Source organism: Lytechinus variegatus, chromosome 1, assembly GCF_018143015.1.
Source record: "Lytechinus variegatus isolate NC3 chromosome 1, Lvar_3.0, whole genome shotgun sequence".
Lineage (NCBI taxonomy): Eukaryota > Metazoa > Echinodermata > Echinoidea > Temnopleuroida > Toxopneustidae > Lytechinus > Lytechinus variegatus.
In genome coordinates, this window is record NC_054740.1 from 64,211,062 (window position 1) to 64,227,679 (window position 16,618).

General features: G+C 37.1%; 1 protein-coding gene across 1 annotated transcript; it reads left to right on the forward strand.

Moving 5' to 3' along the window:
• The first annotated feature begins 9,883 nt into the window (after window positions 1-9,883).
• LOC121431481 lies at window positions 9,884-13,090 on the forward strand. The gene is made up of 2 exons (XM_041629053.1): window positions 9,884-12,295; window positions 12,836-13,090. Exons 1-2 carry the CDS (start codon window positions 9,884-9,886, stop codon window positions 13,088-13,090), a joined length of 2,667 nt encoding a protein of 888 aa, XP_041484987.1.
• Window positions 13,091-16,618: the final 3,528 nt, after the last annotated feature.

The window sequence follows — 16,618 nt, forward strand, 5'->3', positions numbered from 1 at the left end:
TTTTTACTAAACATGAAATTCACTATTTGCATTTATTTTTGCTTACAATGTTGATCTTACCATTTATCACCATGCCTGTACCTCAATAAGTATGCATATATTTCAACTCAGTACCCTAAAAAATAAAGAGACATGTCGCACACCCCTTTTATGATGTTTAATGTACAAATATGGCCAAAAGGTCATTTTCCCGCCATTTTTCAAAGAATGGCGGGAAACCAACTTCATCTCACCGAGCCTATACATCTAATGTCCTTTATGTATGTGCAGATATTTGAACTCAGCACCCTCAAACACATAACACATATCACACACCAATTTTATGCACTCAATGTAAAAAAACATGGAAAAATGCCATTTTCCCGCCATTTTTCAAGAAATGGAGGGAAAATGGCAATTTTTTACCATGGCTATACATCCAATGATTTACATATTGAGATAATTGAACTCAGCACCCTCAAAAACAAAGAGAGAGACAAATACACACCCGTTATATGCCGTTATATATAAAAATAGGGCAAAAAGGGCAATTTTCCCGCCATTTTAAAAAAAAATGGCTGGAACCAATATCAAACCTCATTGGAGGTCAAAATGGTTGGCGGATTTGTGTTCAGCAGCAAAAATGGCAATAGAATTCACCCGTTTGAAAAAAAAAGTTGTCATTTGCCCACCCCTAGCTATATCTAGATTTCAGGTGAGAAAAATCACAGTTTTGCATCAATAATTAGTAAGATACTCATATTATTCATACAAAAATGCTTACAATGTCCAGTTTTCAGGTTGGAATATTCCACATTTTTGGGGCTGGTGTTTTGCGCTCTCACCAAGTATTGTTTATCAGGGTGTTCATGGTTAAATATAATGCCTAGAATTTCCAGTTTTCTGCTTGGAATGTCACAAATTTTCAGCTCGCGCTTCGCGCTCGCATTATTCGATTGGTGAGATATGTAGCCCGTACCTTATTCATGAGTCACTAAATGCAATCTTTAAAAGGTTTCCTTTTCTGATCAGTATAAATTTCAGCTCGCGCTTCGCACTCGCGTTATTTCTTCGAAAAGATTCACATCCTTTTTCTGAATTTCAAAAAGTGCTATGAATGTTTACTTTTCATGTCTTATTACATGAAATTTCCAAAAGTTTGAGCTCGTGATTCGCGGCTCGCATCATCTCACAAAAAGACCCTTTTAACATTAATTGTGTCCATAATTGACCAAAACGCGAGATTTACAATTTCAGATTTGAAAATAATCCAAACCTAAATATATAACTTATCAATAAAAAAATTGCTCAACTGAACTACTACAAAACACACAACTTCTTTACACAGATGATAATCTCATGGTGAAAATATCCGTTTGCACCAAAATGCCCTTTTTGGCAAATAAGTGCCATTTTTTGGCTTTGCCCCCCAACAAAATTACGTTCCACTGGCCCTGCAATCTTGGATTTGGAATCTCTCCCAAAGAAATTATAACGTAGATTTGTAATGCTGTTCAGGATTCTAGCAAAATATCAAGAATAGTTGAAATTGCATAATGAAGTTGTAAAAACTTAAAGTCGTTTTGGGGCTGCTGCCTAGAAAGTCAATTACACTTTCTGAAAATCTACTACTAATCATAGAAATTAAGTGTTTCTATTAATAGTTCGACCCCCGTAAGGAATTTTGCATCGATTATCATTAATCACAAATGCAGATAACCATTAAATAACAATTATTACACCCCTAAAGCAAGCAACCAACAAGCAAAATAATGTATGAAGGTAAAATGTAAAAAGAAAAAAATAAAAGAAAAATGAACACGATGCAATTTCGAAAACGACAATGCATTAAAACTACAATATTAGACAGGCTGCAATACAATAATATGCGTTACATTGTGTAATTTGTCTTATACTGTGTAACTATTAAATGTCGAAACAAACCCCAAATAAAAAATAGAATAAGAATAAAAATAACACAATGACGAGGAAAAAATAAAGATAACAAGTTTAAAAAAGCAAGATGGATGATCAACAAACTGCGGTACTTGAACGGTCTGCAGTCGTGATAATTATGTAGGGTTGATGTAACTATGGAAGTCCTTGGCTTTTGAAACCATGGTAACAATGACAGGCGCAACATCTTGTGGTGGCGGTATTCATATCTGAAGTGGACGTTAATTTTCTGAAATGTTTGCAAACGGACAACGGAGCTCGTGCTCAATTTCCCGTTGCTAAATTAATGACTAGCGCTAGCTAAATATCCATGGATTACCAACACACAAAGCAGAATATTGCCACATGTTATGAAATTCCCCCGACTCTGTCAAACTTGTCAGCCTTAGATCAATTTAAGGAAATTGAGAATAAATGATCTATGTGTGACATATAGGTTTACCCTATTCAAGTTGGGTTTTGTATTAGTTGGTAGCCAGCTTCGGATCTCCTTGTCCTCCCTTTGAAAGAACTTAGAAATTACAATGTTTTCTCTCATTTTGTCAAATTCTGAAATTTGGTTCTTTTGTTACTCTCACGTTCAAATTCTTGGAGAAGGAAATGAAGGTAGCGGCTGTCAGGCAGGGCCCTTTGAACAGGGTTTCACTACAAAATAAAGGTCATAAAAAAGTTTCACTTCAAAAATTTTACAAGCAAAAAAAAAAGAACCCCAAAACAAAAAGTGTTTCACTACAAAATATAAGTAATTTTTAGCTACATATTCCCATTTTTAGCACCTGCCAGAATTAAAGGGGGTGCTGCTTTGGAGAAAAATACACCCGGCACCCCAAGGAAAAATATCTTGGGGCATCTCCAGCACCCCTGCTTCCCAGAGCCATGCTGTCAATTATATCTGAGAATATAAATATTTAAGGGATACAATTACAAAGATTGTGGTCACACTTACAAAAAGAAGTAAAATGCACCTGTTGTGCTGTTTGCACCGGAAAATTAATGCCTATTTGGACCTAAAAGGTTTGCATTCAAGGTGCATATTTCGCACCATATTAAATGTGTGAAAAAATGTAGTTAACTGCACCATTAGAGGTGCACAATACTTCTACAGGCGCAAAGTTGCACCCAAAATGAGCTCCCAGTGCTGCAGTTGGATAGTATATTTTAGTAGATGAACTTGAGGAGATGTAATTGTGAGTAATAAATAGATCTCCTGTTAAGGTTGTTATATAATTATAAATAAAAGTAAATGAAAATTGTTTACTAGATTCATCATAGAGGCCTGAATAAATATATTAGCTACATGTATAAGGTTGGGAATGAAGAATATACAGTAAAGCTTTAATCTTTTGTATTGTGTGCGGTCAAAATTACTCAAAATTAATTATTATTAATTTAGAGAATGTTTATAGTAATTGTAATAGGCGCATCGAAAAATTATAATCTAATCGGTGCCCTTTGTCAATTATAAGGAAACAGATTGGTGCCCCTGATATTAAGACCATTATGGCACCTTTACATTTTCCGGTCAATTTCGGCGCCTCAATTGGTTGGATATCGATTCGACACACTGTAAAGGCCTGGTCACACCGCCCGAGCGTTGTTGGAGCGGTCATGGAGCGGAGAGAAAACAACGCTCGGGCGGTGTGACCATGTCTTTAAGGCCTGGTCACACCGCCCGAGCGTTGTTGGAGCGATCGTGGAGCGGTAGGGAGAGAGGGTCGAATTTCGCTCACAAAATTGGGGGAAAAAAAAAAAAAAAAACAAAAAAAATCCAATCGAAATCGAAAATGGTGAATGGTAGCGAGCGGTGATGATTTTTTTCTCTCCACTCCATGACCGCTCCAACAACGCTCGGGCGGTTTGACCAACATTTAGGTTAAACATCAAGTTGCCCTCCCCTCCCTCCTCTTTGTCGTTGTTCTTTCTCTTTATCTCTTTCGCTCTCTCTATCTACTTTTTTTTTAGTTCCTCCCCTCCTTTTGATTTTCATCTTTATCAATTTTTCCCATTTTCCACCCCCCTTTCCCTCATTTTTTAGACCTTGCCAAATGATATTTAAAATAAGAAGGTTCTTCGACAGAGTTGGTTGTTCACGAAGCTTTTAATATAATTTGTGAAAATGAAAAGCACTGTTTAGACATGTCTGACAACCAAACTCCTAAACTGAGTTTCTGATAGAACAAAAAAGCGCCGATTTAGCACTTCGATGTGAATAAACAGATATATCAAGGCATTAATGAATCCTTAACTTATTTTAGAAAGTAATATAAACCATTGCTTTACCATTTCCAACACATAAAATTGAAGTTTATATAGCCCTACCAGTACAAATGTGCATGTAGATTTGTGCTTTTCATAGCTCGCTCTATATACCAGGAAATTAAACTGTATCGTGATAAAAACGCCCTTTTCATGTCGCAAATAAAGTCAAATACCGCGGAAATCACCGACCCATACCTTCATCACGATTCACATATACATGTAGGACTAATCAATATCTTTCATAAAAAAAACTGTGTGATTTGAGTTGATATCGTAATAAATTTGAAAAGCGATCATTTGATTGGTATGGGTAGGCCGATAGGCAAAAATCAAATATTACGCTATATGTCGGCAACTGATAATAAAAAATAGAAGCTTTGGTTTACTAGTCAAATTACAGATCGGAATATAGGGCAAATAGAAGCTATAGAGAACACAGATTATTTGTAAAGAGATAGTGCGGTGAGAAACACTCGGTGTTCCGAGACACCACATGGTCAGGTGTTAAATTATCACCATGGAGTTGAAACATTTTGTAATACACACCATGTTGCGCCCTCTCATTTCTAGGGGGGGGGGGGGGTCGTAACAACTGCGTAACATAAAATAGTGTTGAACTAACGATCAGAACGTATTAAAACTGTTTGAACTAACATCCTGATAAAACTGATGTAGTCCTCTTGCAACATAAGTAGTTTTGACATCTTTGTTAAACTCATCCACCCATGAGATTTTTGTTACAGTTTTTGAAAATTTTACTTTAATATTTAACAGAAAGCCTTGCTTATCTCACACCTTGGAATCTATGTTTGTCCACCCCCCCCAAAAAAAAAATCATCATCCGACCATAGCTTTTAGGAAAAGACAAATCAATCGATCTCGCAGTAAATGTCTGTATATCAAGAATATTCCGTATTCTACTGTATTATACACGTATAACAGCATCTATATGATTTAGAGGTAGCAAATAATGAAGTAATAAAAACATGCAAGTTTAAACTAATCGTATTTGATTCCACCGTCAGTTCAGTCTTTATACAAATGAGAGCTCGGTAAATTGGACCACGAAATCGATATTAGTATTAATAAACGGTGACAGCCCTATCGTCAAAGATGTTAAATTTCTGTTGAGTTAACATTCGAAGCGTTGGGGAGAGAGAGGTGATACGACATCAGAGAGGATTTTTCTTTCACTATAGCTTTGGAATTCTATAATTCCATTATGCGATTTTGTTTACGTATAAGTGAGTTTGTTTGCTGACATTTTCGGTAATATGTATTTGTCAAAAAAGGGATTTTTTTGTTAGTTTTAATCCCTCGAAAGAACTTACATATGCAAATACCTTGTGATCTACACTATTACTCTGCTCATATTCCATGTGTTAGCTACCCCATTATAAAGGACACAGATTTATAACTGACGTATGATAAGGTAATAGACATCTCGTTTTTCGTAAGTGAGTTTGTGAAGAACGATCCGTTCCAGGGGCCCGTTGCAGAAAGAGTTGCAATCAATCGAAACTCTAACAAATCATGCGCAACTTGATATTCAACCAATCAACAGCGCGCATTTGGGACTTGCGATTGATTTTTTGACTTGGGTTTAAACGCAACTCTTTCTGCAACGGGCCCCAGAACTCATTACAGTAAATTTGAGAGGTGAATTCCAGCATCCATTTCTTTATTTCCAAATGCCAACTGATGGACGCCTGATATTAAGAAGCCAAACACCGTGATTCGTCAATGCAGCTGACGTCAGTATATTTACATAAAATGTTAATTTGCAATAACACACACTCTTCGACCTTTTATCGTTCAACACGAACTATATAGAAACAAATTTGCACAAAAGTTGGAAATTCACGTTGTCCAAAACCCTAATTTACAATGGCTAATATCCTCTGATACCTTTACATGCCTTGGGATACATGTCAAACTGTCAATCAACTTGTTCTGATGTGTACCTTGTTCTAAACCTGCCCGTTCTGTTTTAATCTCCAACAAGGGATAGGGGAGGAGCTTAAGTTTCCCAATCTGTTTAGTAATCATGTATAAAAAAACATAAAATGACCATCAAATTGTGATGATACGCATGGCCACCCCCTTCCATCCCATCCACAAGAAAGCTTTCTAAATCTGCTGACAACCGACGAAGTTCGGTACAACCATGACATGCATACTGTTTCAGCCTGTCACATGGTTCGCGTGTTCGATGAAAGGTTGTTACAAACGGGAACGCCAGCATTCCATCAACTTCTCAGAGACCCCGATGAACACCGATCATTATTGGAAGAGTATATATGCATCTCAGCTTCGATTACATTTCATTTTAACGCCATTATCTTCTTTAACTGCGAGCAGAGGAGAGTCGTGATCCTTGACCATACTTGTGTCTGGAACGGGGGTAATGCATTTATAGACTGAAATCTAATAATTGTTCAGTCATTATCTAATAAAGTAGAGTTGTCTGTTTAAGAGTCCATTACCAAAAATGAGGCCACAGGGACGTGTGCATGAGATTTAATTTTATTTAATTGATATCAGCTCCATATCAGCTTTCATTCATGACAGTCACTTAGATAAAAGAGATAAGTGGATATATAGAGATCATCAATATCATCCTCAGTACCATTCTTCTAAACGATTCCTTAAACTCCGAGGATCTACCTACATTGTCATCGAGTCAGACTAACCCTCCCCCCAAAAAAAAAAATCAGAACGAATAAAGAAAGATGATTTTAAACGATTTTAAAACAAATTTTAAGGAAAGAACTTTTATTCAAGTGCTAGCCAATCAGACTTCTCCGATCGAAGTTGGAAATGACTTTCCATGAGTATTTCGAGGTGATTTATTCCGAGTAGAATCGAAGAATGAGAGTAATATTACTGAATGCGGAAACCTGAACAGAGATTATCATCTTGTCGAGGATGGGAACCATCAAGATTTGAACATTTAATATGTGATTGTTTTCGTGTTTTTTTTTAAATCTTAATCTGTCATAGGATTTTCATCGTTGACATCATCACTTTGATCACCATCATCAGAGGCTGATTGTCAAATTTAACATCTAATACACTCATTCTAAGATAGTTGATTGATTTAGATGACTTTTGACACAGGGAGAAGGTTCTTCGTTTTTCATGATCTATTTTGAATTAAAACAGTGCGTGTTTGACTTTCTGCTTTCCGCGCAGTTTGACTGAACATTTTCATGATGCATTTTCATTTGTATTGCTTTCGTATCTTGTGGATACTTTCTATTGCCTTGAAAATTGACTTAGTCAAAGGTGAAATCGTCGAATTTTCAGGTAAGTTATCGTTAGAATGTCAGTAAATTTTCTCTATTCTTTTTCTCCGTTGTCGTATTTACAAAAGACAATAATAATAACAATCATAATAATAATAATAATGATAATGATAATAATAACAATATTGATAATAAATAATAACACTAGTAATAATAGGCATTAATGTGGCGCCATCTATCTAGAAATGTTTAATTCCGAGGCGCACTAGAAAAAAAGAATGAGTTTGGATGAGTGTCAAAGTGCCAATAATAATGTTAGAAAAGATAAGGCTTCATTTAGATTTGAAAGTTTCCAGTGATGATATGATTCTTAAATTTAGTGGCAAATCATTAGGAAGGGAAGGTGCTACAGCAGAGAAAGCTTAGACACCTGATAGGCTACACGTTTGTTTTTTTTTTTTTGCAGTGGGGGGGGGGGGCGTCTTAAGAAGCTGCTGGTGTGATGATCTCAGGCTAAGAGCTGGTTTATGAGGCATGACAAGGTCTTGTAATTATTTATGATCATGATCATGAAATAATATCTAGTCTTTGAAATGTGATATTTTTTTTATAAGTGTTGTTTCACAATTAGAGTATATCATGTATGTATATACAGTGTTCAATAGCTTGTCATCATAGATTTGATATTTTCTACCTCTTTTATGACGTGCAGGAGGCCTTATATATATATATATATATATATATATATATATGTGTGTGTGAAGCTATACATGTACAACAGCTTTGGCAACTCTTTTATTTTAAATATTGTGTAAAGAAATGGATGAAGAGAACAATGGTAGGCGTAGCTTAAATCAAGGTTCCCCAGAGCTATCTACCCTTATATATATATATATATATATATATATATATTGACCATAACGGGCGTTTTAGGTCCAAAATTACTGTCTTATTTTTATTTTTTTTGAGCCAGCGCATCTTTTTCATGAGCAATCATTAGTCATTGTTTTACCGCAATTTTAAAGAAATACGATTGTTTAAAAATCGAAAACCCGAGAAGCTCAACCCAAAATAGAGTGCAAATCTTGCTCGAAAATGTCCTCTCCGAATTCGGTATTTTTAATATGTTAAACAGAGGAAGATGTTACTTCATGATGAAATTTTGTCTCTGTGAACGTTATTTTGTTTACACGCAGCAAACTTAGAAATCCAGCTATCATTTTTTTCTTAGACAGTTCATATTTCAATGATTTGATATCAATATCTCTCCACAGGTGTCCTCTCTGAAAAAAGTAATTGACAGAACATATTAAGATACAGGATTTATACTCGAATTAGAAATTAGTGGATGACTTCCTTCCAAAAAAAGGGCGGATCCCTTTGGTCCAGTGATACAGATGGGTAAATCCTGGGTGCAAAAAAAAAGCAGAACCGGCATGGGTATCATGATACACAGATAGATAAGGGTGGGGCCGTGGATGTACGAAAAGTTAAACTTTCCTCATGAGATTCAAACAAGTCTTGACACCTCCCCAAAACTTGGCATAAAAGAATATTCAAAGAATAATGTACAGGAAAAAAGATAAACGTTCCTCTTCGGTGCACATATTAAGTTGATAAAACAGGAATACTGACAAGTTTGCCCTTATTATACAGTGCGAGTCAGAAAAATGTTACACTTTTTAAATTTAGAATTTTTCAAGAAAATTTGGGAGTCAGAGAGAATTTCTAGAATGTATGGATAGAGTAGATATTCCTTTGTCACTTGGTAAATTTGCTTCAGTGTTGTTGTTATGGTTGAGTGCACAACAGCCATCGTTTGAAAAAGTGTCAAAACCCATTTGCGCCAAGTCAGGTGATTACAAGTACTCGCTGAAACATAGACAAAAGCATTCACACAAACAATAAGCGTTAAGTTTATCGTATGTTTATTAATCAAGAAAAATAAACAAAAGAATCAGTAAATCAATAAATATCTTTTTCTTGATTAATAAACATACGCATAAACTTACGCTAATTGTTTGTGTGAATGCTTCTGTCTCTGTTTCAGCAGGTACATGTAATCACCTGACTTGGCGCAAATGGGTTTTGACACTCTTTCAAACAATGGCTGTTGTGCACTCAACCATAACAACAACACTGAAACAAATTTTACAAAGTGACAAAGGAGTAATTACTCTATCCTTACATGCTAGAATTTCTCTCTGAATCCCACATTTTCTTGAAAAATACTTAATTTAAAAAGTGTAACATTTTTTCTGACTCACACTGTAAATACGTCGGTTATCAATTGTGAAAAAAGAGCTCCCCTTAACCCCATCTTGCAACCCCCTACCCTCCTGGGAATTCGAGTTCTGCAAAAGTGGCATAATATACCCACAAACAAATGCATAGTGTACCGTGAACCCACTGCGCTTGGCATAATTTTCTTCTATCCATATATGCTCTTCTTAACAGAACCACTAACATGCACAGAAGATGGGGAAGAACAGCCTCATCCCGACCCGACATGTTCAGATACAGAAGAACATTATTCATGCCAGAAACGTCGACCACTTAAGACATGTAAATGCGATGACGATTGCGTTCTCTTTGAGGATTGTTGCCATGATGCGCCAGGGTATTCTGACCAAGTTCCAGTCGAGAACCTTCTCATAGAGAAATTCCTACCCTACATGAAGTGTGAGTCCATACTGGTAGAATGGTTTTTATCTTCAGGAAACAGTACAAGTCTCGAGTATTATAACTTCATTAGTAGCTGCCCTGACTACGTTCCACGTGAGAGCATTGTTCGCCTTTATTGTGAAGAGTATCAAACGGCAGCAGATGTATTCCACACTCCGATGATGGTGGAAAGCATCGGACATTTCAAGAATATTTACTGCGCCATGTGCCACGGGGTGGACTTGTCCAACATCAAGGAATGGAAAGGAAAATGGCGATGTGATGATGATTTAACTTATGACGTTCAATCGTCTCAGCTTGATGACCTGGACTACACAGAAGAAAATTTAATCAAACGAGGAACATGTTCTCGAGCTCTTGAAGAACCGGAAGACAGACCTGAACACCTAGCTCCCAGGACATGTACGTTCAATATCAGCGTTACCACGTGTCCAATGCCATATCCAGAACAACCAGATACCGAAATTACATGCCCTTCTTATCTAGCACCTGTGAAGCACAATGGGACAATATACAAGAATTTGGCTTGCGCGAAATGCAATGGTATAGATGTCTGTAATAAATATGTCAAATTGTGCGAATCGATGAGGCCAGGAGTAAGGATATCACGACGATATTTTCCTTCGCTAGCGGAATACTTTTCTTTCAGTCCTGATACATCCACTACTCTTTCTTGTGCCCTCAACGAGGCCTTTGATCCACTGACAAGGATTTGTCAGGTCGTGTATTGCCTGTCCGGATTTGTCTATAACGATACGACAGGAACTTGCGAGCGCCTTCCTGTTGACGAAGTAGGAGGTGTGTGTCTGTCCTTCGAGTCTCAGTCAAATAGAGAGACGGAGGTGAACGTTACTTCTAATGATTTGAAGAACCTCGTAGACGCAATGAACTCTTTGTTAATGGGATCGCCGTACGACTTGCTGACGGATTTTGACGTGTTAGACCTGCTTCATGTGTCTTGTAATCGATCCGAAATACAGTCTTACGATCAGGAAGGCTGTTTTGAATCGAACGGGACAATCTCAACGAGAGCATGTCAGGCTTGCTTTGAAATAGCTCTTAATTTTTCTGCCTTGATTGAATCTAATATCAGCGCCGTTTTTAATGCTTCTTCTTGGATTGATGACGCAGCGTGCTATTTTACACCTTCCTTTGGGAACGTCTCCGTGACAGAGATAGAAATAAATGTTCCTGCTGATTGGACTTGCGCCTCGTATTCTAGTTTCTTTAAAGGGAAGACCAATGAAACTCTGCTACCTCCATTTAGGTTGGAGATCACCAGAGAGGCAGGGGCATATGAGGTGACCTCAATAAAAGGAGAATATATTTGCCGTAATATTTCTCTGCAAACCTGCAAAGATTACTTCATGGCTGATCCGGGACAATTCGAATATACTGACGACTCTGAAGATTCCATACGTTTGCAAACTGACAACAGAATAATTGAGAACGGGGAGTTCGAGCGCATTGAAAATGGTTCGGTTCTATACTGTCGTAAAGACAGTGAAGGTCAAAACCAAAGCCTTCCTGAAGGGTTGGACATTATGACTATGGTAGGAACTATACTGTCGATGGTATCTGTACTCGCTGTAATTACCACTTATGTAGTTTTCCCAAAGCTCAGAAACATGGCAGGAAAATCAATTCTCGCCCTGTCCGTTGCTCTCCTGATGGTATTCGTTTTAATGTGTTTGGCAGTGATCAGCAGCAATAGCAAGGGCTTTTGTAAGGCAATGTCAGCCGCGTCCCACTTCTTCTGGCTCTCAATTTTCTTTTGGATGAACGCGCTGGCTATTGATCTGAATCGTACCTTCGGGTCCCGTGCCAAAATCCGCGTCGGCAGCAAATCCCAGATATTCTACGTCTGGTACTCTCTCTATTCCTGGGGAACGCCAGCTTTGATTGTTGGCGCCTGTTTGACGATTGATCTTTGTGAGTGCACAGACCTGAGTTTTGAGTACGGAAGAGAAGGTTTGTGTTGGCTATCCAGTGGTGATGCCAATTTGTATGGTTTCGGCGTACCTCTAGCTGCGTTGCTGTTTTTCAACATAATTCTTTTCAGCGACACAGTCGTTGGTATCCGACTCACCAAAAAGGCATCCGAGAAGGCCCTCAAAGAAAGACCAGCTCTAGCCAGAGCAAAGGAAGAACTTTCTCTTTATATCAAGGTAAAGGAATCTTTTTTGATGGTGTAATATGAAATTTCCAAAAATGCTGTAAATCTGCTGTAAATGCTACAGACACACGCGCGAAACCGCCTCCAAATAACCGACGAAATCCATTAGGATATTTACGGTGGCTTGGCCTACCTTCGATAGGTTTGGAGTCAGATTCGTTTTTGTGGCTGCAGCATTGCCATGCATGCTCCTTGAATAATGACAACATACATAATCTGAACTTTAAGGAAATCATTAATCATCGTATCATTGATGGAATAAAGAGTCAAAATAACCATCTGCATTATGCTTTCAAAATAGTTCCAATGGTTGTGATCATCAGATTTTAAAGTCGGAGTTTGAGATTTTCTTTTCAAAAAGGACAATCACAATTCTATTATTTTATCAAGCCTGTTCCAATCTAATATATATGATATTGACCTAACCGTCAGAGCTTCTTTAGCGTGTTGGTGTGTCAGTTGTTATACATCATCAGAAGATCGTGTGGAAAGTGTAGACTTGCTTACATTATATATATATTCCTGTCTCTAGCTTTCTAGTGTGATGGGCTTCACTTGGATCTTTTGCTTCGTCTGCGAGTATGCCAACGTTCCAGAACTCTGGTACATCTTCACCGCAGTCAACTCTCTCCAAGGGGTTTTCGTTTTCCTGGCATTCGGTCTAAACAAGCGTGTGATCGCTCTTTGGAAGGAAAAGTTGGGCATCACACGGAAGGATGCAAGCTCCAGCCAAGGCGACAGCAAAAGTACAAACACCAAGAACTCGACAATCAACAATACCATGTAGCATATCCCTCACTGAAAACGTATACCTGTCCCCGGTTAAGAAGTTTTAGTGCGATTTGTTTTTCTTTACTTTAAGATCGAAACAAGAGCTAAACTGAAACTGACAAATCGAAACTTTATAACGTGACTTTATACCTTCTGCGCTCCGTAACACAAAGGTTTGCGATGAATTGTAAATATGAAAGAACACTTTTGATTGGTTCCTGGTCAGTATTTTGCGCCAAATTTGCGTGTAAACTTGATCTTAATTGGTCAGTTCATTTAGCGATTGATCGCTAATCTTTGTGTTACGGAGCCCAGGTTACACATTTTTCTAAGTTTGTAAGTAGAATAGATGGACTAATTTCGTGATTTCTAGATTACAGGTTCGATATTTTTAAATTTGCAGATGAAAATTACATTGGCAGTATTTATTATTAAAAATGATAATTACTTACATTTTGAAGTTAGGTAGCATGCTAAATAAAAAAATTATACTTCAAGTTTATTGCTAAGATAGTGATCAGAGTAAAGTCATATCGGCCTCAAGACGCAGCCTCAAGAAGCAGCCGATGATGACGTTATAACGATTCAAAATCGAAATCAATATCTTTCGTCCCATGGGGACGAATTGACTGGAATTTCGATATTTAGTTATTTTGAACGGCAGATGCAAGCTAGACATACGTCCTATGCTGGGCAAACACTAAAGAACCGTAATTACGATGACATAGTTTGTACATGGTAATAGCTCAGTTCATTCTAAGTAAAAATTATCTTTAATCATTAAACTTTTGATCCAAATCGAGCCTCGACCTTACATATCAGTGGCAGATCTAAAAAAATGCCAGTAGCGAAGAAACGGACCGACTGAGATGAGGTTATTTATTTATTTAAAAGGTAAATTATTTCAAAACCGAAATCGTATTGGCTTCGAGATCGGAATAGTTGAAACTTTGCGATATACATTATGTGTACATAAAACTACAAATAATTAGTTGATTGTTGTAAATAGTATTTTATGACTAGGGCAACCCGGTGATTTTGTCTTTAGCCTTGCACCTTTAATCTCTTGAAAGGGAATGAAATGATTTCATTAAAGCATCCTTTAAAAAGTACAGATACCGTCCATTCGTAATATAATTACGTCTTGTTACATAATTATGATTGCCCCTTGAACTCAAATTCGAGGTGCGTTTTTTAATCATTATTTTGTTCCGATGATGACGTTATAACGATTCAAAATCGAAATCAATATATTTCGTCCAATGGGGACGAATTGACTGAAATTTCGATATTTAGTTATTTTGAACGGCAGATGCAAACTAGACATACGTCCTATGCTCGGCAAACACTAATAGTGCTAAAGAACCGTAATTACGATGACATAGTTTGTACATGGTAATAGCTCAGTTCATTCTAAGTAAAAATTATCTTTAATCATTAAACTTTTGATCCAAATCGAGCCTCGACCTTACATATAAGTGGCAGATCTAAAAAAAAAGCCAGTAGCGAAGAAACGGACCCACTGAGATGAGGTTATTTATTGAGTTCTGAGCTTAAAAAATATTGTAAATGTACATTAAAAGGTAAATTATTTCAAAACCGAAATCGTTTTGGCTTCGAGATCGGAATAGTTCGAAATTTTGCGATATACATATGTGTACATAAAACTACAAATAATTAGGTGATTGTTGTAAATAGTATTTTATGACTAGGGCAAGCCGGTGATTTTGTCTTTAGCCTTGCACCTTTAATCTCTTGAAAGGGAATGAAATGATTTCATTAAAGCATCCTTTAAAAAGTACAGATACCGTCCATTCGTAATATAATTACGTCTTGTTACATAATTATGATTGCCCCTTGAACTCAAATTCGAGGTGCGTTTTTTAATCATTATTTTGTTCGGTGTCATCATAATCAAATAAGACCGTTTTAGTATCCAAAATCAGACAGGTGGCTACTTTGGTCGAATTTCTTTTTTCCGAAACAGAAATAATGAATATCTCATCCCATCATGAAATGTCCAGATAGTGAATTTTACCTGTTATGTTTATCTTTCTTACACTGTTCAGCTATGATTTTATATCAAATAGAGATCCCATAGGGCTTCCTGGCAGTCGATGAAGACCGTTGCCTTTTTTTCAAACCGCTTGGTATGTATGCTCGCTCGCGGAATGACTAAAGTCTACACATGTAATTAATGTTATTTTTTTCAAAAAGGTTTTACTCAACTTAATTACCACGAAACACACACCTCTCATGAAAAAACGTTGTCACATCCAAAATTACTGCAGATTCATGGCTGTGAAATCGAGAGGGGGGGGGGGCGGTTCAACATTTATATTTTTTAGACAGTTATAAAATTAGTGTTCACAAATATCAACATGTCATGATATTTCAAGCGATTCATTTGACCGACAAGGACTCCCAGTTTATGTACTGCTGTAAAAGCAGATTCATGGCTGCGAAATCGAGAGGGGGGGGGTTCAACATTTATATTTTTAGACAGTTATAAAATTAGTGTTCACAAATATCAACATGTCATGATATTTCAAGCGATTCATTTGACCTGTATTCAACCTGGGTCACCACAAAAGGGGCTAAACATAAACACTTCCACCTGACCCAGCATTTCTTTTTAGACGCGGGGGGGGGGAGAGGGGTCAGACCAATAATACAAAACAAGTAGGCCTATTTTCTTTTCGAAAATTTGTGTTGATTTTTTTTGTAACTGATCTGCCTTTCCTCTTCTTTGATTCACGAAAAATGAAAAAAAATTCTTCCTTCTGTGTACTTTGCCAAGAAAGCCCATATTATTTTGTGGGATTTTATGCCCCAAACTTGTATTGAATCTGTCCGACTTCTCTTTATCTATATTTCAATATATCATCTATAGTTCTTTTATATTTTGTCTCCCCTTTGACTGGCAATAACTGTACTTTTTACACTACGAAAGCCCATATTAGTACGGCGAACAGACCCTGAAAAATATGACAAATCCTTACACTGCAAGACTATGCTCAATCCTTTCCCATTCTCTACCAAAATTGAACTTTGCCGGTTTTCCTTTTCACACAATAACATTTTTGAAAATAATATAATAACATTGAATAGTGCAGCGCAACCCGAGCAGTACATAATAACGGCGTTGATCGCTCGACTTCATGACTTCAGTTAAATGTTCTGACTCACTTTGCGCAATCGGAAACAGCGGACGTGGAAACATGGCCAAAAGCCCCCAAGGTAGCTCAACTTTCCAAGATCTCCTGCCCGATGGTAAGATTTCTTCTCCTATAATTGTTTATAAGGCATTGTTATGAAGCTCGACGTCTAAAATTATACCAGGAATTGTACCTCTGCTCATGCTCAGTCGTGTTTTATTTGAGTGTCGTTTCGTATGTGCTGTTGCAAAAAAGAACATTGTAAAATGTGACGGGTGGGTGTATGTGGATTTTTCAAAAGAGCGTCCCAAGTTTTATATTTATTCACAATTACAGCTAAGATGAAATTGGAACATCATAGATCTATTTTCCACTGTGTCGTTTTT

Excerpts from the sequence above, each read along its gene's own strand:
- LOC121431481 (XM_041629053.1), top strand. The coding sequence starts at position 9,884 with ATGCTCTTCTTAACAGAACCACTAACATGCACAGAAGATGGGGAAGAA. Across the intron at positions 12,296-12,835 it reads AACTTTCTCTTTATATCAAG|CTTTCTAGTGTGATGGGCTT; the intron begins GTAAAGGAATCT and ends TCCTGTCTCTAG.